The 23,356-nt window shown below is 37.6% G+C and overlaps 1 protein-coding gene across 1 annotated transcript; it reads right to left on the reverse strand.

The window, feature by feature from the left end:
* Positions 1-6,381: 6,381 nt before the first annotated feature.
* b3galt11 (beta-1,3-galactosyltransferase 11) lies at positions 6,382-15,453 on the reverse strand. The gene is made up of 3 exons (XM_056269728.1): positions 15,253-15,453; positions 8,901-8,989; positions 6,382-7,428 (listed from the first exon to the last, which is right to left on the reverse strand). Exons 1-3 carry the CDS (start codon positions 15,451-15,453, stop codon positions 6,432-6,434), a joined length of 1,287 nt encoding a protein of 428 aa, XP_056125703.1. The 3' UTR covers positions 6,382-6,431.
* Positions 15,454-23,356: the final 7,903 nt, after the last annotated feature.

Below are 23,356 nucleotides of genomic sequence, written 5' to 3' on the forward strand. Positions count from 1 at the left end.
GTTATTTTTTATAATTTTATTCTGTAAAAACAAAGACTTGTTAATGTTTAATGTTCATTTAACTTTGAACAAACTGTTTCCAGTAAATATACATCAATTTAAATCTACAGTAAGTTACTGGCAAACAGCTGCATAACTACAGCAATTTTTTTACAGTGTAAGCTAATATTTCATTACTACAATAGTAATTTCTCACTAGAAATGACATCAGAAGTGGAAAATGTTGGTAAAAATCGTACATTTACACACAAACTGACCGCGCGGCGGTTGGTGGTCAGTTTGTGTGTAAATGTACGATTTTTTACCAACTAAGCTAATGGAAAATGTGCTTCCAGTAATGTGCTTCCAGCAAGCAGCTGCCAGTAATACTATAATTTCTACAGATTTTTTTTACAGTGTAGTTTTCACCAAAGCTTGCTCTATTTTGGTTGAACATTGAGAAGACAAAGGAATTATGCTGTGGGAATCAGAATAAGAAATGTACAGTTGACCTTCCATATGAAGAAGTAACTATAAAAGGTGTAAAGATTGAGCAAGTTCAAAATTTTAAATATTTAGGCACAATCATTGATGACAAACTTTCGTTTTTGGATAATGTGAACTATGTACATAAGAAATCAAGACAGCGTTTAAGCCTACTCAGAAAGTTGCGAAACCTTGACATCGAAAGGAGGATCTTAACCATTGTATATAGATCGATGATTGAAAGCATTTTAACCTATAATATTGTCTCATGGTATGGAAATTTAACAATGAAATTAAAGAATAAATTAACACGAGTAATTAACGAAGCAAACAAGATTATCGGCCATAAACAGAGTACATTGCAAGAACTATTCTTAAATTTTATGGAGAAAAAGGCGCTAGTTGTGTTCTCAGATCAGACTCATCCTCTTCACACCGCTTTGAAGTCCTCCCTTCGGGTCGCAGGCTACGCACACCGTATGCTAGAAAGAATATTTTTAAAAGATCATTTGTCCCATTGGCAGTGACTGTTTTAAACCAAATTCTTAATTAGGGTTGTTATTGTGAATTATGTATACTGTATTTTTGATTGAATCATGTATTTATCAATTATTATGTGTGTATTATGTGTTTTATGTGTTGAATGTGGTTGTAGAATGTTGTTGAAGCCAGTATCAAAGATGAATTTCTGTCCAATAAATCTGAATAGACAATAAAGTTAAAACAAACAAAACAAACAAACTTAGTTGGTTGGTGGTCCGGCGGTTGGTGGTCAGTTTGTGTGTAAATGTACGATTTTGACCAACATTTTCCATTAGCTTAGTTTTTCCAACTGCAACTTTCCGACCCCATCTTTATTTTTTAGCTCAACTGTCACGGAATGGAAAGCACAGGATTGTGGGATATCAAAGGCAGTGAAGGATACATCTACTGTCCTTCAAAAATCCATCAGATGGAGGATTCAGGAAGTTAAGCGAACATCATTCAAAGGTACCTTGAGCCGAGGCCTTCCGACAATGCAGTATTTTTAAGCTTTCGTATGCAGCCTAAAGACACAGTTTAAAAGCTGACTACACGTGGGTGGCACAAAACGAACTGGCAAAGACAAGAGGGTAAAGGGTGCAGAGGAAAGCACATAAGGGACAGGTGAGGCAAACGAGGACTAGACAAGTAGTGTGTTCGATTTGAAGCGGCGCTGTGCAGACCGATCGGTGCGTGACATCAAAGTACCGCAAGATTAATTCGAAAGCATACGGAGCCGTCTGACATTGAAACAAGACGAACATAGAAACATTAAACAAAGACAAGACAGACAGAGCTGCCAGGGCAGAACTCATAATTCATGGGAAACAAACACCAAAAGCCAAGAGTTGAATTGGCGCGCAAGAGCAACTAAACCGGATTCTCCAGCTCAGTCTTCAGCGCTCTATTGAGGCGCAAGTCGCTTGACAGATTTGGAATTTTGACAAAAGAAAAAAAATGATATGTGAACATTAAAGGCTCTGTGGTGAATCTATAGCTGAAACCAGACTGAATAGATCGGACAATGTAAACTGAAGTGTCGAGGTAAACTGTACACAGTGCTGGGTTGATTAGCAACTTACAAATTGTAATCGGTTAGCCTACTGATGACAAAAATTGGAGTTACTAACGTTATCCATTACATTACACGTTTTAGGTAATATAATCGGACTACTTTTAGATTACTTTTGACCTAACTTCATTGATTTGAGTAGAATAATCTCCACAACATGTAGTGCATTAAATATTACATTACGTCAGGGTTTCTCAGACTGGAGTTTGTGATGGAACTACAGGGGTTCCTGAGTTTAATGAAAAGCTATTAAGTAATTAAATCATAGACATTTAAAATTAAAATAAGCATTTTTTTAAATAAAAACACTATTAAAAAAATATTTTATTGGTTTGGCTGCATGTCATGTGACCATTAACCGACATCAGAGAACCGTGAACTTAATTTTATTGACTTCATTTTATTATTAACTTAATTTAAAAATGTAAATCTCATGGGGTAGCCTACTTCAAGTGAATATATTAGGTCAAAGAAATTTCAGCTGACCAAAAAGTTGGGGAATCCCTGCATTGCATGCAAATGAAATTATATGAATTTGTACATTTTAATGTGATTGAAATACAAAAGCCTTTCAAAGACATTAATGCATGTTTAAATAACTCACTGAAACTTAATAATAATCAAAAGAATAATTAATGTGTGAATCAGGAGTTGATTGCATATGCAATGGCAACATATGCAAGTTGATAACACTTTCATTTAGGGTCCAATTCTTACTAATAAGTAAGGAATAATTGACGACAGGTCGTTGAATTATTAGAAAAATAATGCACACCCGAGGTGGTAATGCGGTCACGACGCGAAGCGGAGTGGCCGTTACACCGCGGGTGTGCATTATTTTTCTAATAATAACTCCTGATTAATGAGTAATAAATGAAACACAACGTCATATTAACAAGTATAGGCCTATCAATAATTATTAATTTGTTATAGCCTATTATTTGCAATAATTACGAAAACCCGTGCAGCAGGACTATCAATTATTTATAGGCCTATTCAGTTTAAATTTTAAAAAACACATGCAAATAGAGAAAAACGCGTGCAAATAGAAAAAAACGCATGCAAATAGAAAAAAACACGTGTGCAAATAAAAAAAAACACCTGCAAATAAAAAAAAACCATCTTCATCAGTTTCACGACACACGTGTGCTCCAAATAAGGAAACGCGCTGCAAAAGTTCACAACACAACCAAATAGGCTACAGTCGTGCTGCAAATAACACAGAGCACAATGGAAATGTTTCCAGGGGAACCAAATAAGTGACGAACCCGGCTGAGACGTGCTTATTGCTCGTGAGCTTCCCTATGCCATACTCCCTTCGAAGGGCAGATTCCAGCGCCCTTAAAGTGGGACTGTGGAGGGAGCAGGGCTCTAGTGTGCTGTAATTAAGCCGTGTGGAGCGCACTTGATGAAGGGAGCAACTAAAGACAACCCTGGGATGTTCCCATGACAACGCAGCACGGTGTCCATCAGCTGGTCTTACAACAGAAATATAATGCTGTTAACATAACGGATGCAAATACATTTTTATTTTTAGTTTACAAAAAAGCTGTTAAAATATGCGTTATATCTGTGTGTCTCAACTTTAAAATTTTGGACCCTAACATTTCTTACGAAACTTTTCTTTATGAAAATGTAATAACATGAAACAATTTGTACAGTGTAACTGATCTATAGATAAATATCTTTCCTTCATGTTTTTCTTCTTTATCTTTTTTATTTATTTTAGTTTCCAGCTCATTGTTCTTTTCTCATTTGTATTCTGATGACATTGAACATATTGTTACTACATTTTGTACATTGTATACAAGTTGTATGTCATAAAAAAATTTAATCTCTGTATGTTTTGCACAAACAAATAAATAAATAAATAAATAAACAAATAAATAAATAAAGTATAATTTTAAGCTGTAAGCACCAGCACGCATAGATTTATGAATATCTATGCCAGCACGTCCCAGCCGGGTTCGTCGCTTATTTGATTCCCCTGGAAACATTTCCGTTGTGCTCTGTGTTATGTGCAGCATGTGGAGAGGAACTGCTGTTAACTATAACCTAAATCTCAGGATACCACAGTGGTGTTGTAAGTATTTGGAGCACACGTGTGTTGTGAAACTGATGAAGATGTTTTCTTAATTTGCGGGTGTTTTTTTTATTTGCACGCGTTTTTTTTATTTGCACGCGTTTGTTTCTATTTGCATGCGTTTTATTTTATTTGCAGGTGTTTTTTTCTATTTGCACGCGTTTTTTTTTTTCTATTTGCATGCGTTTTCTTCTATTTGCATGTGTTTTCTTCAGTTGCAGCGCATTGAGCTCTCTCGGCCACCGTAATATAGGGCTATATACTTTATTTATTAAAATTTAACTGCATGTGTCCATTGATTGTGAAGTTAGACATCGAAAATTGCAGATCAAGCGCATGTGGCTGCATGTTTTTCTTGTTATGAATTGTATCCTATTTTCCGTTAGTACAGTTAACTACGCGAAGTGATATGGAACTGTAATGCGGTCAAGACCTGCCTGGAACTACTTTAGCCGTGCGTTTCCCTGAAAATAATTGCACACCTTAGAACGTTTCTCAACCAATCAGAATCAAGCATTCAACAGCCCTGTAGTATAACTATTAACGACTTTTGCCTCAATAAACTCTTAAATACTGCTTATTAATAATAGTAAGGTAGTTGTTAAGTTTAGGTATTGGGTAGGATTAATGATGTAGAATATGGTCATGCAGAATAAGAAATTAAAATGAGTTTTAAAAGTACTAATAAACAGCCAATATAGTAATATGCATGCTTGTATAAGCAACTAGCTAATAGTGAGAATTGGTCCCTAAACTAAAGTGTTACCCATGCAAAATGATTTCTGTGATGAAATGCTGTGTGGGTCTCAGTTTTCAGTTAGTCACATGACTAGCGGCCAGTCTGTGTGTAATTCCACAAACCTGGAAGACCTTCTGAACGTATATAAGCAGTAGGCATTTTATAGAAAGGAAAATTTAACAGATTAAAAAAGTAGGGAGAATCAATGACATGAATATTTGACTTTCATTGTGAGAATAACATGTATTCAATAAGTAACGTGAGTTATGTAATCAGATTACTTTTTACGCAAGTTACTTTGTTTTCCCATTTATTGACTGACGCTCTTCTGTCCTCATGTTGAGAGTAAACATGATGGTTATTGTAATCCGGGCCTGGGACAGGTCTTTCGTGCAAGACTAGGTTAGTCCTGTTTGCTTTGTAGCTGCTCTCACAAAGAGGTAATTCTTGTTGATGTTTCAACTTTTTAACTGCTTTTCCACTGTCAGCCAAACTCAAATTCTCATTAATCTTTGACTGATTCTCTTTAATAATTGAATTAACTATAAACTAGCATACAAACCAGAATCAAATAGTCCAGATAGTTTAATTCATGCAAGCAAATATTGACTTTCTTCATCAGTTAAATGACGACCAAAAAGTAGTTTAAAACATCTTGAAGATCATATTTTTAAAGGTTTAATTATTTTGTGAAAATGTTTAGTATGTGTGTGAACTGTAAAGTTGTCCTTCTGAGTCAGCTACAGTTCTAGGTGGATGAAAGTATGGTTATATAAATGCTGTGGGAGTGTCCATGTAGGTTTAAATGACCAATGACTTGAAGGATATTTAAATTAGCAGGCTATTCTGAAAGAAAATGATTATTTCATGCTAGTTAACACTTCATATTTAAAGTCACCGTGACAAAAATGTATATATTTTTTTATGGAATATTGCAGTTTATAATAAATTATTTATCTGTGCATTTTTTTTTATTAATATGCCCTCGTATTCTAGATATAAAATAACTTCCCCTTGTCATCTCTTCTCTGATTATGTGTTTACTGCCAGAACACTTGTTCTCGTTTCGACAAGCTGTTTCAGATGTACGTCACAATTGGGAAGAAAAGACTATCGCAACTGTGCATTTTTTTTTTTAATTTATGTAAAAATTATTGTATTACAGCAATACAAATCTAATTACATTACCACTGAGAATAATGGGAATAACCAAAAAAAAAAAAACTCAAATATTAAATGGATGTATTAAAAGTAATATCTGCATGTCAGTTCTCAAACAAAACAGTAAATCAACAAGTAATAAACAATAAAAAATAAACATGTTTTTACATGTAACACTTGTTTAATTGGTCCTGAGGATATGTTCATGATGCAAATGGTTTCACTTAAAAGAAACAAATAAAATGCTCTCTCACACACACACACACACACACACTCATTTGTAAAAATAAACTGATGTAAAGTGAACCAGTACACCAAAGTAACATGATTTTTCCTTACTGTCAGAAACATAATATGAGTTATATTCTATTCGTTGGGATATTTCCACCTCAGCATGGTTGGCTGGATGAATAAATATCTGTCCAATAAGAAGTCATCTGATTTGTGTTTTCTGTAAGTATTGCTATTAGTCCAGAATAGTAACAGCGATTGTACTGCAGTAGTCTCACCACAAACAGTTCCATGTTTGGCGGGTTGGTGGGGACGATACCTAAACCCTCCATACACAATCCAAGATATGCATCCTCGATATAAATGGGCTTAATTCCCTTTGATTCCAGTAGAATCTTTTGTGGGAGGTCTATAGAAATTATGTAACACATCCCCAGAGGATATGGAGGATATATGTCCCTGGAGTACACATCGTAGGGGAGAAAAAACCTGTTGGACGGGTCTCGTATTACATGGCTGTCATACCACACTAACCCGGTCATGTAGTTTTGTTGTACTGTGTTCAGACTCACAAGCATGTTTATCAGGTTGTTCATGTTGAGGAGCACGTCTGCGTCCACTTTCACCGCGTAGGACGCCTGTTGACACTTTTTGCTGAGCCATTCCATCATCACCATGGTTTTGATGGTCAGATTCCTGTAGGAATCCTGGAAGTTGCTCTGCAGAAGGTCTTTGTATTGTTGGCTCTCATTCCGGAGTTGCTCCTGCAACGTCTCTTCACCGTTTCCACTGTCTAAGCCTATAAGAAACAGAACCAGCACCACTTTGTCCCCAAAAACCTTTTGTGCACCCCACGTCTTCCTGATGCCATTGCGTGCATCAAAGTCTCCAGGGCGCACGGGGACAATTGCCACCACGTAGGGCTTTTGTTGTTCACATATATCTGGCTGGTCAATGATGAATTCGTAGTTTCTGGGGTAAGCGACATGGTAAATCCCTACTTCTTCCTGAAATTGTTCCTTGGTTGGTTCTTCTGTGCTTCGCAACCACTTTTCTGTCAAAGGGATATAAGTCAAATAGAGCAGTAAAGATATTCCTGGAACCAGGAGACAAAGAGACATCTTCTTTAAGGACATCTTTGTGAACGAGGCACAACTGAAAGAGTACAAAAAGAGACATGTCAATGACAGCTTTCACATTTAATGAAAGAAAAGTTACATTTAATGACTCGGAAATGGCGTAACCATCAAGTAAAAATAAATAAATATAATTATTTGCATGTTGCACCTTGGCTTGAATACATGCGAGGATACACATTACAAATATTATTATTATTATTAATTCTTGAATGCCATTACGTTTTGTGGAAGTACCAGATAACATGATGTTATCTGATTATTTTAAGAAACTGACCTTTTCACATTCATGAGGGTCTGCAGGGTCACACCCTTGTCACGATACCTTTATCTGAAGATAGACATGAGACTGTCAGGTGTTAAACAGTAAAATTATTCCTGCATTTGAGATGATGGCTGAAATCCAATGCCTCTCATTAAAAACCCAAGGTGTCGAGTTTGACGACATATAGACATTATTCACAGCAGAGCCATCTTTGATTTTTAACAGGAATGAAAGTGAGGCTGTGAGGGATAGACAGCCATGCATCTCTTCAGTGGGTTGTACTGTTATTTAATGTGTTTTTGGATTGTTCTGCTGATGTAACACTGCAAAAATATATTTCCAAGAAATTTCAGAAGACAAAAAACTCCAGACAGACAATATGAGCTGTGGAAAATGTGTTTAGGAGCGTTATACAGCTTTTTTTACAGCGAATGCCACTGAAAACACAGTAAATCTATCCCTCACCGCCTTGCTTTCATACCTGTCATGGTGCTGCTCTGAATAAGGTCTATAATACAGGTAAAGTGTGACATTTTTTTCACACGGTAATTTGTCTTTGTTTTTGTGGTAAAATATGTCCCAAATGACTTCCTCACACTAAAACATTTTAAGTAACTAAAGATCTTGACAACACCATACAGGTTCCTCTTTTTTAAAATAAAAACTTGTTCATGAGCCTCAAAGCACAATTTTCCAAGCATTTCATGTAATAAACTAACCTTTATTGTCAAAGTGGGACACCTAGTTATTTTAAACATTAATTGTATTGATGTTTTACAAATAAACAATGTATTTGGAAGAACAAATACAGCCCACAAAAAGTCGATATACTTTATCAAATATCTTCATTTATCTTTTTAGACTGATTTAACATATTCCCTAATTGCTGGCCCTGACCTTTTGTCTTAATTACCTGGATTCTGAAATGGTTTATTATTGTATCAGTAGGCAAGTATTACAATAAGATCATTTTAAGAGCACATTAGCCTACACATGGACTTAACCATGTAGACTTACCTAGAACTAAGAATTTATCGTATTTTGACCAAAATTCTGACCTACAATTCCCGCAAAAATATAAAATAAAAGAAAGAAATCTCCATTCCCCTTGCATTCTCACATTTCTCGAGATACCAGACTGTTTCTTCCTTACTAATGCGCACTGTAAAGTACGGCAAAAAACTGTAATGTAAATTAAACTCACGAAATGAGGAACATTTGCTTACATCAGTCCGCGGTTTACTGCAGTAACAACACCTGGCGAACCGCTCGGAAACGCGTCAATACTGTCTATGGTTAAGTGTCCCAGTCGATTCTTATGGGAGCAAAGTGAAGTCCGGTTCGTGAACGAATCGTTCTTTTGAGCCGGTTCTTTTTAGTGAACCGTTCTAACCAGTAAACCAGTAAACAGTTCTACAGTAAATCGGACTGAATCGTTCAAAACAGTTCGCGTTTCGAGTCAGCGCTGATCCACTGTTACTAAAGTGGATCAGCGCTCAGTGGATCAGTGGACAGTCCCTCAAACTCGAAAAAAAAAAAAATATATCCCGGAGTAGCCTACATTTTACTATACGGTTCACTGAACTGAGACATGTTGTGCTGAGATGAGCACGATACTGAGCATGCGCGTACTGCCGAACGTATACAGGTACAGCGGTTCTCGGATCACCAGTACAGAACCGAGAACTGTTTCTTTCGGACACGTTCGACATACTGAGAACCGATGAGCTGAGCATGCGTGCAATTTTTTTATGAGGGACGAAATGCATGTTTCTTAAGCTATTTTGTTGAACATCAGTAAGTGTAACAAAATAGAACATGTTGGAAACATGTTTATCACATACTGTCTTATTAGGCTACTGTTATTTAGAAACACAATTGTAAAACTGTCAAACTAAACATGTAGGCTGGCTAGGTTATTATTAGGACTATACTAAAACAGTATTTTCAGGAACAGCTAATTCAATTTCTAAGTAAGTTGATAAAATCTTTGATGTAAACTCTTGCCAAGGTTTTAAGGGTGCTTGCAAGTAAATGTTTATAATGTGTTAACCAAAACATAACGTAGCCTATTAAACATAGCCTACTGCAGACATATGCATCGATTTTTTAGTTTTGACACAGTTTCATCAGTTCTCAGCTCAGCACACACAGCTAGTTCTCGAGTCAAGTTCTGGTTGTTGCAGCAGTTCTCAAATCACCAGTACAGAGCCGAGAATTGTTTCTTTCGGACACGTTCGATACGGAGATCCGATGAGCTGGAGAGAGCATGCGTGATAGCACCGTCTCTGAACCGAACTTTCACTTGAACTGCATGTTGTGTTGCTGATACATGAGCACGGGTGAAACGAGGACTTAAATGAGGGGCCGAATTCGGTGAAATGTAAGTTTATTTAATAACAAATACAATCAAATTGATGAAGACCAGTTTATTCACTTATATATTTAAGACATGTAAAACATCCGCGTTTGCACATCGTCTGTAGCCTGCAGGGTTCATTTGCAAAGCGTAAATGTATGAAACTTATCCAAGATGATTATGACGATGGTCATTATTATTTAACTGAAGTTATGATTTCAAATGCCTTTATTTGAATAATTTTATCCGCCGGCATGATAGAATTGACGTCATTACGTGAGGACGTATAATAGGCTAACTGGTGAATCGTTTTTTTGAACCGGACTGTCCGAAAGAACCGATTCGCGGAAAAGAACCGAACTTCCGATCACATTTGTTGTGTGAACAAAACAGGTGTGCCCTCACACCTTAATAGCCGCACCCATAGGCCCAGTCCCAATTCTCACTTGAGCCCTAAGGCCTTCCTGGAACTGGACACTTGTTGAAAGTGCACTTAGCGGAGTAAGTGCGCAAGGGCCCAAAGCTGTGAAGAGCAGAATTGGGACAGTTTTGCACACGCCACTTCTGTTGTGATCAGGAGAGCAAACACCATTCATTTGGCTAATGTGTGTGCTGCTTATAATAGCTGTAACTTGACACAATCCTTTGAATGAAAAAAATTATATCTTTTTTTACTCTTAGCTACCAACCTTTCTGTTAATGTTATTAATATTAAAACAGTTTTTGGCTAAGATAAATTGTGATTGGGGTTTACCTGAGCTTATACTGCCTTACCATATTCACAGCGATTCGAAATGCAATTTTAATTATGTTATTATGGAAATTGATATATGACATTCTTCCCATCCCATACATGAAAAAATACATGACGTGTTGGTGATATATTATATATAGGCTAAGGCTATATTAAAAGTCTTACATAGGCTATATGAAATAAAATGACACAACCCTGTCTCTTTTTGTTAAATTTCAGTTTTATTGATCAATAATAGCCATTATTAAATTATACGTAGCCTAAAAAGTATAAGAAGCTATATAAGTCAAGAAATAAAGCAAGTTAAAAGATTCAGTCAAACATAAGTCACAGGCTAACGTTACAGTTAAATAGCATAAATATATAAAGTTATGAAACTTCACTTTGCCCTCAGCCAAAACGATTTGCCAGGGAACAAATCATAGATTAATGAGACCAAAGATCGCCTGTTAGATATACACAAGCCGATTTATAGCTCATGTTTAACCACTAGACACAGAGCCCGCGGGAAACGTCAGAATGACTAGCAGGCTGTTCCAGGCGGGGTACATGAGCGCTGTGGCGCCGCCACGGGCGCCGCTGATCCCTGGATATCCGAAAAATTCAGATCAAAATTTTAAATAGGCGCTATCTTTATAAACAAACCACAGATTTGAGCTTTAAACAACTATATTCTCGACTGAAAAACTCTTAAAACTACATTTCGTGACACGATAACACTAATATTTTTAAATTTCGCGGCCTTGAAAAACACTTCACCATACCGGCTTCCTTTATCTTCGGCAGTGTTGCCAACTATTTTCAAAGGAAAGTAGCTAAGGCCTTCCCTAAAAGTCGCTAAATGTCGCTAGATGACGTCATACGTCAATTAGCATATTAATGACGTCATCGCGCCGTACTTGCGTTCTGTCAGCCTAGTGCGTTTTCTCTCTAAAATTAAAGGTGCTCTAAGCGATGTCATGTGTTTTTTAGGCCAAAACATTTTTTGTCACATACAGCAAACATCTCCTCACTATCCGCTGGCTGCCTGTCCCCTGAACACACTGTAAAGAAACGCGATCTCTGTAGACAGCCCATGCTTCACAAACAGCACCAAAAACAAACTGCAGCGACCCGCTCCCCAAAACATAACAAACTGTTCCAGCCAATGACCGACAAGAAGGGTTTGGGGGTGTGGTTTGGGGGGTTAGTGTGCGGATGAGGAGGAGGGAGGGTCTAGCTAGCCTCCGTTTTGTTTGACAATAGTTCGAACGTCAACAAGAAGTGACGTCACCCAGGATCGCTTAGAGAACCTTTAATGCTCTATTCAATATAATATAGCCGAATGTCAAATAAAGCTGTTCTCATTTCCTATTTTTGCTGTTGTCAGACAATTGAACGAGTAGCTATAATATAGTGAATGATTACATTTTGTATAGGCCTATGTGGAACATTATCTGAATTGAGAGAGTTAGGGAACCGGATGAACTAAGCTCTGTGATAGTGTTACAAGTAATAAGCACAATAAATAAATAAAATTGAAATGGTCAAACTAAAAGAGAAGCAGATAAGTGATAAGTCCGTGGAAAAACACTGCTCATTCGCGTCTGTCAGCGGCCGTGCGCTCCTTTCAGCCATTCACTGAACAGGGGAGACGCAGCTAGAGAGAGTGACGACAGGGAGAAAGCAAGACCTCGCGCTCGCAGGACAGTACTGATAACATTTTGAGGTTACTGAGGTTTGTCCAAAAAGTCGCTAAAATTGTCGCTAGTCGCTTTTTTGAAAAAATGTCGCTAAAGGGGTCTGAAAAGTCGTTAAAAATAGCGACAAAGGCGCTAAGTTGGCAACACTGATCTTCGGAGTTTCCGCTCCCGAACAGCACCATAGCAGCCATTCTCCCCCATTGGTTAGCTGTTCGAAACGTCACAACACTACAAGGATTCTGGGTAATATCCCACAGCAAAGTGAGGTCTGATGCGCACTTTGCGAAAGGGGTGCATTAAGTGCCCTTATGATCACCCCTGAAGAACACTATTAGAGGATCGGGACACCCTACGGTCTTGCACCCCTTAGCGAGAACGCGCATTGAGGGGCACAAGGGCGCAAGTGCGGGTATTGGGACAGGGCCACAGACATAACTAGGCTCTATTGTCTATGGCCATAGACAGTAAAAGAAATGGACAGAGCCATCTCATTGGAACTCAGTTGAGACAGTTGAAGCCCATTTTTAGCGATTTTTGAGCACTTCCCTTCCTGACGCGCAGACTCAAACCGACTCAAACTAAGCTTGATGACGTGAGCAACCTGTCTGACAGACGTTAATCTTCTAGTAGCTGTGCCAAGAGGAATCTGAATCATTCCCTTCCGAAACTTGCAGAGCCGGAGATCGTGAGTATTAGCTGTCCATGAGCTCGCAGCAGGAGCAGCTTTACAACTCTCTATGGGCTTCTCCCTTGACTTTATGCCTCGACGTCCCCCCGATTGCGCGCGAGTTTCTACTTCTGTCTATACGGTAATTTCTGTACAGCGCGACAGAGAGTCGATGGGTTATGATGCAATCGTTAGCCTATTTTTTACTAAATCTGTTTCTACGGGGCCATAACGTAACATAGAAGGTAATGGAGCCTTTTATACATTGTCGTGTTTCTTTAGAAATAAATAATGGACAAATGGAGTCTTTAAACGCCTCGGATGTAAAGTTATTCGCTGTCAAAGTGACGCCAAAATGAATGGGAGTCAATGGAAATGCTAACGCAAGTGAAGTTCTGCTACAACATGGCGGCGCCCGGACGACTTCAACTTCCGGTCGATGGATTACCCCCTTGTCTATGGCCCACCCACCCTCTTCTTCTTTAAATTTTATTGGCGGTTGGCAAACCAACTTAAAGGTGCATTACCGCCACCTACTAGATTGGAGTATGGACAGCAGCTTGACGGGAAGGAAGGATGAGAAAGAAAAAAAAAACTATATATTCATATTAAATTCTTTCACTTATCCCTATATTTTTTAAATAATTTCCTAGACATTTTTTCCCCATATTTTGTTCTCCACCTTGTATTTATAACGCCATTCTTTCTTCCTCATATCTTTTACAATCGAACAAAACGTGTTTTACTGTCTCTTGTGTGTTAAAGTGGGTGCAAAGTCCAGTGGGGTGTTTTCCTATTCAATGTAATGTGAAATTTAAACCAGCATGACCTGTTCTAAGTCGAGTAGGCTAATGATATTTTCTTCTTTTGGATTTCTGCCCAGCCTAAAGCTTATGTCTATAGGCTACTCGTTTTTGTACATTATAATGTCGTCCAGTATCAGCTATATCCCAGTATTCTTGCCATATTTTGTTTGTATGTTCCTTTATAAGTGTTTTAATATCTGCTCTACATAACGGTACTTGTATATCAACTTTTTCAAGTTTTATTAATCCTTTAGCCAAAACATCCAAAACTGTAATAATTACAGTTTTTCTTTTTCTCTATTTTGTGTGTACTTATGGACCATTTTATTTGTATGTCCTGAATAAAGAATGATGATGATGATGAATTAGTTCTACTATGTTTTGAGCAATCTTGTACGGTGACCTTTGAGGGATGTATCCCGCTATGTCCTTGTAAATTTATCCAATACGCCAAAATAATACTTATACGTAAAGGCATCTCTCCTGCCTCAACCTGTAATGCATTCACTGGTGATGATTTAAATGCTCTAGTTCAAATCCGAAGCGTCTGTGCCTGTGCCACATCAAGTTTTTTTAAGGTTTGATTCTGATGCTGACATACTAGGCAACCATAATCTAACGCTGTTCTTAAAAGAGCCTGATAGATGTTTGTGAGCGATGTTCTGCTTCACCCGCACACCTCAGGCTATTTTGCTCCTTCATTTATTGTCAAAGTAGGACACCTGACTCTTTTAAATACATAATTTAATTGTAAAAGCGAATCTGTTTAAGTTAATATGGGATATCCTTCGATTCCTTTAAAAAACGTATTAGGCCTAATTAAACTTTCAGCCTACATTTAAATTGAACTTTTTTTTCTTGACAGCTGGTATATCTCAATTTGTTGCGACACAAATAAAACGTTAAAAACTGTAGTATGGTGTTTGAAATTATATTTATGGTTGAGCGATCATCATCGTTAATTATTACAGTTTTTCTTGATTGGTTAAACACTAAATTTCAAAACCATAACGCCATTTATCAAAAAGCACACCCATTTCCCTAAACTATAAACACTATTCCCCTGTTTTGACACATGAGTCAGATTTGTTGAACTGTCACTGCAAAACTCTACACACAAATCCCTTCATTTCTCATTGCCTACACCATGTTGTCATTTAGAAAGCACTAGCATTCAATATTGTTCACTCAAGTCAGCACAGCTTCAGCTCGGTTAGCACACAATTACCCAAGTGGAAACACATTTGTCACACACCAATCAGAACCTTCAATAGATAGATCAATAGATAAAAGGGCCAGAGTCAGTTCACTGGGTTTTGGAACAATGGATCCAGAAAGACATGAAGGAAGAGGTTGAGGACTCGAGTGGAGGAGGAGGAGGATGAGGAGGAGTAGATGGGAGTGGAGGAAGAGGAAGAGGTGGTGGAGGAGGTGGTGGAGGAGGAAGGTGAAGGGCAAGGAGACATGTCTCGGATGAAATTCGTGCCACTCTTGCCCATGTGTTTGTCCATGGTATGACTATGAGGGAGGCTGGGCTACGAGTAAGGCCAAATTTGAGTCGCTTCACTGTCGCCTCGATCATAAGAACCTTTATGGGGGAAAAACAGGTAGATGTACTTCAGGCTGCTCTCTACTGTATTTTTTGAGAGCTGTACTATGTGCTGTTACAACACATACCACAAGCAACAACTAACCAGTTTTGGAAATGTGGTTTTGAATTTATTGCACCAGTGTACATCGGATGTGTGGAAGCCATTCTGACGCTTCTGTGGTAATTTAGCTAAATGTCAAATAAGCTGTTAACACAACAGTATTTAGTTGCCATCTGGCTTGCAGGCAGTGGTGGACAAAGTACACATACCATGTACTTGAGTAAAAGTAAAGATACTCAAGGTAAAATATTACTCAAGTAAAAGTAGAAGTGCTGCCTTTAAACATTCACTTGAGTAAAAGTACAAAAGTATTTGCCTTCAAATGTACTTAAGTATCCAAGTACTTTGATTTTTTTATGGCTATAATGTCCTATTATAATTTGTCACAAGACTCTTGCTTAACTCAGTCTAAGTGAAGACTAATGTCACTCCGTCTTGGCACACCAATCTATTAAAGGTGCCCTAGAATGTTTTTTTATATTATTTTATAATGTTTCCTGGGTTGCCCTTATAATGTTAGTATGTTTTTTAGATCAAAACTAGTCATAATTTAGAAATAAAAGGCATTTTTCCTAGCCTGATTTTAGCCTCTGATTTGAACGCTCTGTTTGAAGGGCCGTGTCTGCTGTGTGTAACCGGCCTCTGCTGTGATTGGCTGACATACTTGCATATGAAATAGCTATGTATTACATGTGAAACTCTCTCGAATAATTTTACTACAGCTATTATACGTTTTTACTATTACAGCTATCGAGATTAACGAATCGTGAGATGTTTTTAAAGTATTTAGATCTATTCCCATCACATACAATGTTGCCGTGATGACTGAGCATTGAGCGCGCAGATGACAGTCTGTTGATCGCGAGCATGAAGATCTTATCATTGCAATGCAGTTTCTGCACTCTCTCTAATGCTTTCACCAATGCAAACACGATTATGTAAATACAGTAAGAGCTTCGTTGTGCCGTGTAACGTGCGTCATTGAAGTCATAACGAGTTTGGCAAGTGTCCAGATAAACTCGCGCTGTGGAAAGATTGTTCTTTGATCGCTTTCTTTATATAATTTATTCACAATTTAAATACGTTTTTTTTTCATCCTACTAAAAAGAAACGATGTGAAGTTAATATTTTAGTCACTGGCTTCAGTGGCTTGACTTAATGATGCATAACAGTATTGAACGATTTTGAGAGAAAGATTACCTGTCTGAACTTGAACAATTACACATCAGAAAGTGTTGCTTGGTAGCTCGATCCGAGGCCAGCTCTGTATTGGCCCAAGTTGAGGAAACAGTCGTCAGTGAAATGTTTGGACATTTCCAGAGAAAATAAAATTAACCCATTGTTTCTTCAGAGGCTCGGATGAAGGAAATAAAAAATACTTTTGTGTTCATGTGTACATCCAAACACTGAGCAACTGCTATGCTTCGGCTGCGGAGTTCCGCCTGGCATTGAACATGGGCTGGCATATGCAAATTCTTGGAGTCGTACATATTAATGATCCCGACTGTTGCGTCACAGTCGGTGTTATGTGGAGATTCGCCTATTTTTCTAGTCTGGGTTTCCCCATACTGCCTTCCCGCAGCGCGATTTTATTCACGCTGAAAGGCTGTATGGATACCATGGACCAAATTTTCGCCTCATTTAGGGAACCAATCACAGAACGGGGAGGGAGCAGCAAGACGATGACGCGTCTATGCGACACACCGAAGCAGTTTGTTTATACCTATGGATCAAACATGGCAGTAGACGCGAAGTTACCTTTCGATGCAGCCTTACGGCCGCTTCACACATGGGTTTCACACCGCAAGCGTGAGCGGCACTTGAGCAGCGCGACAGCGTAACTACATCGTCACTGCAGCTGCAGACGCGCGAGAGTATTCACACTGGAAGCGTTTGTAGACAGTGTCACAGCAGCGGCTCCAAAGCTACATATCGTTAGCCTCATAGCATAATTGCTTAAGTCATTTTGTGTTTTTTCTTGTTTTCCAAAGACATTGAAATATGACTTCGGCATTATATATAAGCGAGCAATTCTTTACAAAGACAACTATACATTTGTTTTTAGAAGTTGGTCATTTTATAACATTGATAGTCTTGAAATTTTGTAAGGGGGAGGTGTACAACATTCGCATATAAGTTAAATGTAATACAACAAAACAACCCAGAAAATGGCTCCAATCTATTAGTTTCAGTCATACTTTCGAAGTTTTTACCGGGTAAATCTTCTATAAATATTTTAGAGTCTTTATTTTCTAGAGTCTAACTTTTTGTGGCAATATTTGTGTGAAATCACATTTATTTTTGTCCATCAAAAGTGTGCTTTCACTTTAATTTAGCGTGAGCAATGCAGCAAAAAACAGATTCGAAACCCCCGCTTCACTGCTGCTCACGCGCTGCTCCCGGTGTGAATGCACTCATTGCTTAACATGCACGCCGAAAAAAATACGCGCCGCTCACGCATGCGGTGTGTGAAACGGCCGTTAGATACCATGTTAGATACACGCCATCGTGTAGGCTACACATAAATCTCTGGCCCATCGGCCATCGTCGTCTCCCTCGTCTAATTTCTGTCGCTCTACATACGTCATCTGGTATAATCGAAACGATTGGCTATGAGCTACGTACAGGCGCATTTGATAGACATTCTTAGCACCCAATAAACAGCTCTGGGCATTCGTAAACCACGCCTCAAATACGAGAAAATGAACATGTGGTTCCCAGACCCAAGTCTCAACCATAGACAGTAAAAGAAATGGACAGAGCGATCTCATTGGAACTCAGTTGAGACAGTTGAAGCCCACTTTTAGCGATTTTTGAGAACTTCCGTTTCTGACGCGCAGACCGACTCAAACTAAGCTTGATGACGTGAGCAACCTGTCTGACAAGACGTTAATCTTCTAGTAGCTGTGCGTGAAAACTGCCAACATTAATCTTGCAGAGACAGGGAACTTGAGCAAAGAGTTCTTTGGCGTGAGTGAGCAGGAGTAAGTATTCCGTTGCTTTTATGGACTCATTATCTATGGGCTTCTCCCTTGACGGGGCGTCCCCCCGATTGCCTTTGAGCTTCTCCTCCTGTCTGTACGGTAATTTCTGTACAGCGCGACAGAGTCGAGTGGTTATGACGCAATCGTTAGCCTATTTTTACTAAATCTGTTTCTACGGGGCCATAATGTAACATAGAAGGTAATGGAGCCCTTTATACATTGTCGTGTTTCTTTAGAAATAAATAATGGACAAATGGAGTCTTTAAACGCCTCAGATGTAAAGTTATTCGCTGTCAAAGTGACGCCAAAATGAATGGGAGTCAATGGAAATGCTAACGCAAGTGAAGTTCTGCTACAACATGGCGGCACCCGGCCGGCTTCAACTTCCGGTAGATGGATTACCCCCTTGGTCTCAACGAGAATTGGGTCTGGCGTTAGCCAGGCTACTATTTTTCAGGGGTGTTTTTCAAAAACGAGATTTAAGTAAGAAGGAGAAAACAATGGTGTTTGAGACTCACTGTATGTCATGTCCATGTACTGAACTCTTGTTATTTAACTATGCCAAGATAAATTCAATTTCACATTCTAGGGCACCTTTAATGAAATGACATTAATTAGTCTGATATATATATATATATATATATATATATATATATATATATAACATATATATGTATATATATTGGAATTGAATTAATTTTTGTGTGTGTTTAATTTTGGAGGGAAGGGGACTGTTCCCATAAGGTATAAAACATTTACAGTATTTACTGTATATATTTTTCTCCAGCGCCTATGGTCATAATTATTAACATCTTAATTTTATGATACATTCACATAAACCTGCACAACGCCATTAAATATATATATATTTATATATATATATATATATATATACACTCATACACACACACGCGCGCGCGCACACACACACACCCACACACCCACACATAGGTCTACATATTCTATATTCCATGTTATGGGAGCAGCCGATAGTTGCTCCAATAATAGCTGCTGCTCTCTGTCGCGCTTAAAATCATTGTCAACGCGATTTGTTTGGAACTATTAAGAGCTACAGGAATAACGTGACCGCGCGGAGGCGAGATCACTGTCACAACCATCTATGTTCGCAACTCTCATATTTAACGGCTCTGGTTCGCGCTTAGTGGAAACCGCCAAGGCAAGTTCAAAACAAAGCGTGCGCGCTGTAGCCTACTCTGATTGGTGGCTCGTTTGTCCAGTTACGTTTTTATCCACTCATAAATAAAAAGGAACGACTGATTTTGAAAATGTAGTAGAGTAAAAAGTAAGATATTTGACTTTGAAATGTAGTGGAGTTAAAGTAAAAGTCTCTCAAAATGTAAATACTTGAGTAGGCCTAAGGTACAGATACGCAAAAAAGCTACTTAAGTACAGTAACGAATTACATTTACTTCGTTACTGTCCACCACTGCTTGCAGGCAAATGAATGTCGGAGTCGTCGCGTTTATCATTTTATGCATACCGTCACACATTGAGAGATTTAGTTCTCACTCGTGGAAGTTCCCTGATTGTATGTGTTATAGTGTCCTTGTTGTAACTGGTTTATAGACTTTTATCTGTCGGTGATGTGGTTTATTTCGTGCGGAGCGCATCCGCGTTAACCAGTTGTAAAGTGCAGTAAGTTACTCGTGTTTTTGGAGCAGTTTAATGCCTTCAAACAAAAGCTATCAGAGGAATCGTCAAGAAAAGGAAAGGCCATTTAAGACTTGCTTGATTTAAAAGGCATGAAGATATAACGTGAAGAGAGAGTGCGTGAAGATGCAGTACAGCTGGATCAAGGAAAACACCACTAACATTACCTTTTTTGCCAAACGAGGCAAGTTAATGTTATGTTTAGGCCTACGTTGGACTTTTTATTGTCTTGTTTTTGTTTTAGACAACACACAGACATTATACACACGCATATTATATGACTTTAAACCCCAAATAATGACCTTGGAAGATTAATTTACATTTAACATGACTGCTATTATACTTCTGCCTGTAACGTTATGTTAGTCATTCTTTACCAGCTCCCTCATTTGTTTGTTTCACAGTGTTTTGTTGTTTTCTTATCCATTGACAGGACTTTGCTGCTGTACTGTGCATCCCAAGCACCACCCTGCATGCTCCTTATGGGTTTGTATTTTGTTTTATTAGCATTTTTTAAAAATTATTAATCATGAGTGTTCAATATTGGCAAAACACATTTAAACTTACAGTCTGAGGAAAAATGTTTATATGGATATGGCTATGGATACCCCTTCTAATGCACAACATGGGTCTAAAAAGACCCGTATTCATTATGTTATTTCATGCATGGCTTGGCATTTTTTTTGTTTCACCTTTTGAAATCACTTTATTTGAGCATTTAATATTTCATGATCTATAAATTTCATGATTTATGAATATTCAAAATATCTTGTTTTCAATTATCACAAATTCATATTTTAATCTTTCCTAGATTTTGTGTTAATACATCAAGTTTACACACATGGGTCTAAAATGACCCATCTATACAAGCGTGATAAAACAAAAGAATTAAGAAAACTTTTTGTTAAAATAACCATTGTCACAGTTGTTTAGATCAACACATTTACTGTAACACTTGAAATATGTTTATTGGCCACTTTGTCACACATAACACACAAATAACCGATAACACTGAAATTGAACTGTATTGCAACTTTTATTTTGTTGACCTAGCTAACATTAGATAAAATAGAATATGTCGACCGCAAGCTAGCTAATAGAATTGAACATGTTTCTCTTGTGCACTATGGATTTCAAAGTCAAGGTAACCTTAGCCTAAACGTTCAAATATTAGGCTATATCTAGATGTCTTTCACAAAATATCAAATATTTTCTGTGACAAAAAATGTACATGCATGAAATATACAAAAGCAGCCTTGTTGAATTGTGAAATGTGTGGCAGCAGGTGAATAGTTTTCTGCAGTAAATATATTTATACTATTTATAGATATATAAAAGGTTCCTATATGGATCATTTTTGACCCATGTGTGTAAAATTGATGTAGAAATAGTAAGAAAGTAAGAAAGGAAAAATATATACATAATGATTTGTGGAAATCAAAAACAAGATATTTAATGAATACCTGGATTAATAAATTTTAAAATACATTTCTTTCAAATATTCAGCAAAGAAACATGAATACGGGTCATTTTAGACCCATGTTGCGCATTAGAAGGGTAGTGACACAAAAACGATTTTTATTCGAAAAGTAAGAAAGGAAACATTTAAATAAGGATTTGTAATGATCTAAATTAAAACAGGTTAATTGAGGAATACCTGGAATACTGAATGATGAAATTAATTTCTTGCAAAGATATAGAAAATCAAAACTCAGTCGGGTCTATTTAGACCCATGTTGAGCATCAAATGGTTAAGCTGATGGGCATTCAGGATTGCTGTCATTCAAGAAGTAATTATTGACCACATCTCCTACCCCATTGTGGAAGTGAGCTACAAAATACCCGAAGAAAATGGCACTTATCCTGGAGTTCATATAAAGGTAAACAACACATTTTTAATGACATTATTTAAAGAGCATGTTGTTGTGTTACTGTTTATATAGTTGAAAATAATTAAACATATTATAGGTATAGTTGAGCAGACAAGCTAACATAACATGCAATTGAAGTCCACTGGAAACAGACGTTTTAGCATTTTATACAGTGTTTGAATTTGAAAGAATTAGGAATGGCAGTTGATCATTAAATGAATGTAAAATACTGTACGATTTTTTTAACCTCAACCTGGTCTGCATGATACTTTGTAGTTCAGTTTCCTTCATTTAATTTCTTGTGTAGCTACAAACATATCCATTTTGTTCTTCATATCCAACTTTCCTGTGCAGAAATCCTGAACGAAGGTTGAAAAGGCTGAGATGAAGGAAACCAAACGTCTACACATCTACTAAAGACTGCTGAAGTTCCTGTATGAACAACTTCGAAAATCCATGTAAAGTTTAAGCTTTTGTCAAATCTCAAAATGGACCTTTAACTGAACATACCGAAGAAGGAAAGTTTTTTCCTTCACATTTGCTCACATTTTCTTTTTTTAATTCTGCCATGTTTGTTTAATTTCTAAAAACGTATTCCACAATACAAGCACTTTTTAATGGTGCTTTGCACATTGTTAAATTTATGTAAAATATATATATATCTTTACCCATTGAATGCGTTTAAGAATGTTTACATGAAAATGTTTACAAAAATAAATCATGTTCAATTTGTATATAGTTCTTGAATTATTTGCTACCAAAAGATATGCCATACAAATTCTAGAAAAATAGAAATTTCTGTATAAGGATTATCCGTGAATAGTACAGAAAATGTACTGTTGATATACAGAAGTTTCCGTTTTAGAGTTGAAGGAACTGTCCGTAATTTAACAGAAAATGTCCTGGTAATTTTCTGCCACATTATCTGTTTTTTTACGGAATCATTTTTTACAGTGTGCAGTAATTTATGAGTCCCAGAAAACTTTCAAGCCTTTGATGCTTTGAACCCCGTGTGTACATGGTATGGAATTCATAATAGTAGGCACGTCGGGGACGACTAGCGGAAGTGGGGCGATTAATTGGTTAATGGCGCACAGGTCTTGAGTCACCAGCTATAGTGCCATGTGCTTTAACAGCTGGATTACTTGGTGTGTTATAGGGTGAATGTGTTGGCACGACTACACCCTGTGCTACAAAATTGTCCAACAGTGGCTGGATACACAGGTAACAATGGGT

The sequence above is a fragment of the Rhinichthys klamathensis genome, unplaced genomic scaffold (assembly GCF_029890125.1).
Source record: "Rhinichthys klamathensis goyatoka isolate OS25496 unplaced genomic scaffold, OSU_Roscu_1.1 h1tg000289l_1, whole genome shotgun sequence".
In the NCBI taxonomy this organism is placed as follows: Eukaryota; Metazoa; Chordata; class Actinopteri; order Cypriniformes; family Leuciscidae; genus Rhinichthys; species Rhinichthys klamathensis.

Excerpts from the sequence above, each read along its gene's own strand:
- b3galt11 (XM_056269728.1), bottom strand. The coding sequence starts at position 15,453 with ATGGACAAACACATGGGCAAGAGTGGCACGAATTTCATCCGAGACATG. Across the intron at positions 8,990-15,252 it reads ATCCATTGTTCCAAAACCCA|AATCGACTGGGACACTTAAC; the intron begins GTGAACTGACTC and ends TGCTCCCATAAG. Across the intron at positions 7,429-8,900 it reads GCAGTAAACCGCGGACTGAT|TTGTGCCTCGTTCACAAAGA; the intron begins GTAAGCAAATGT and ends GTACTCTTTCAG.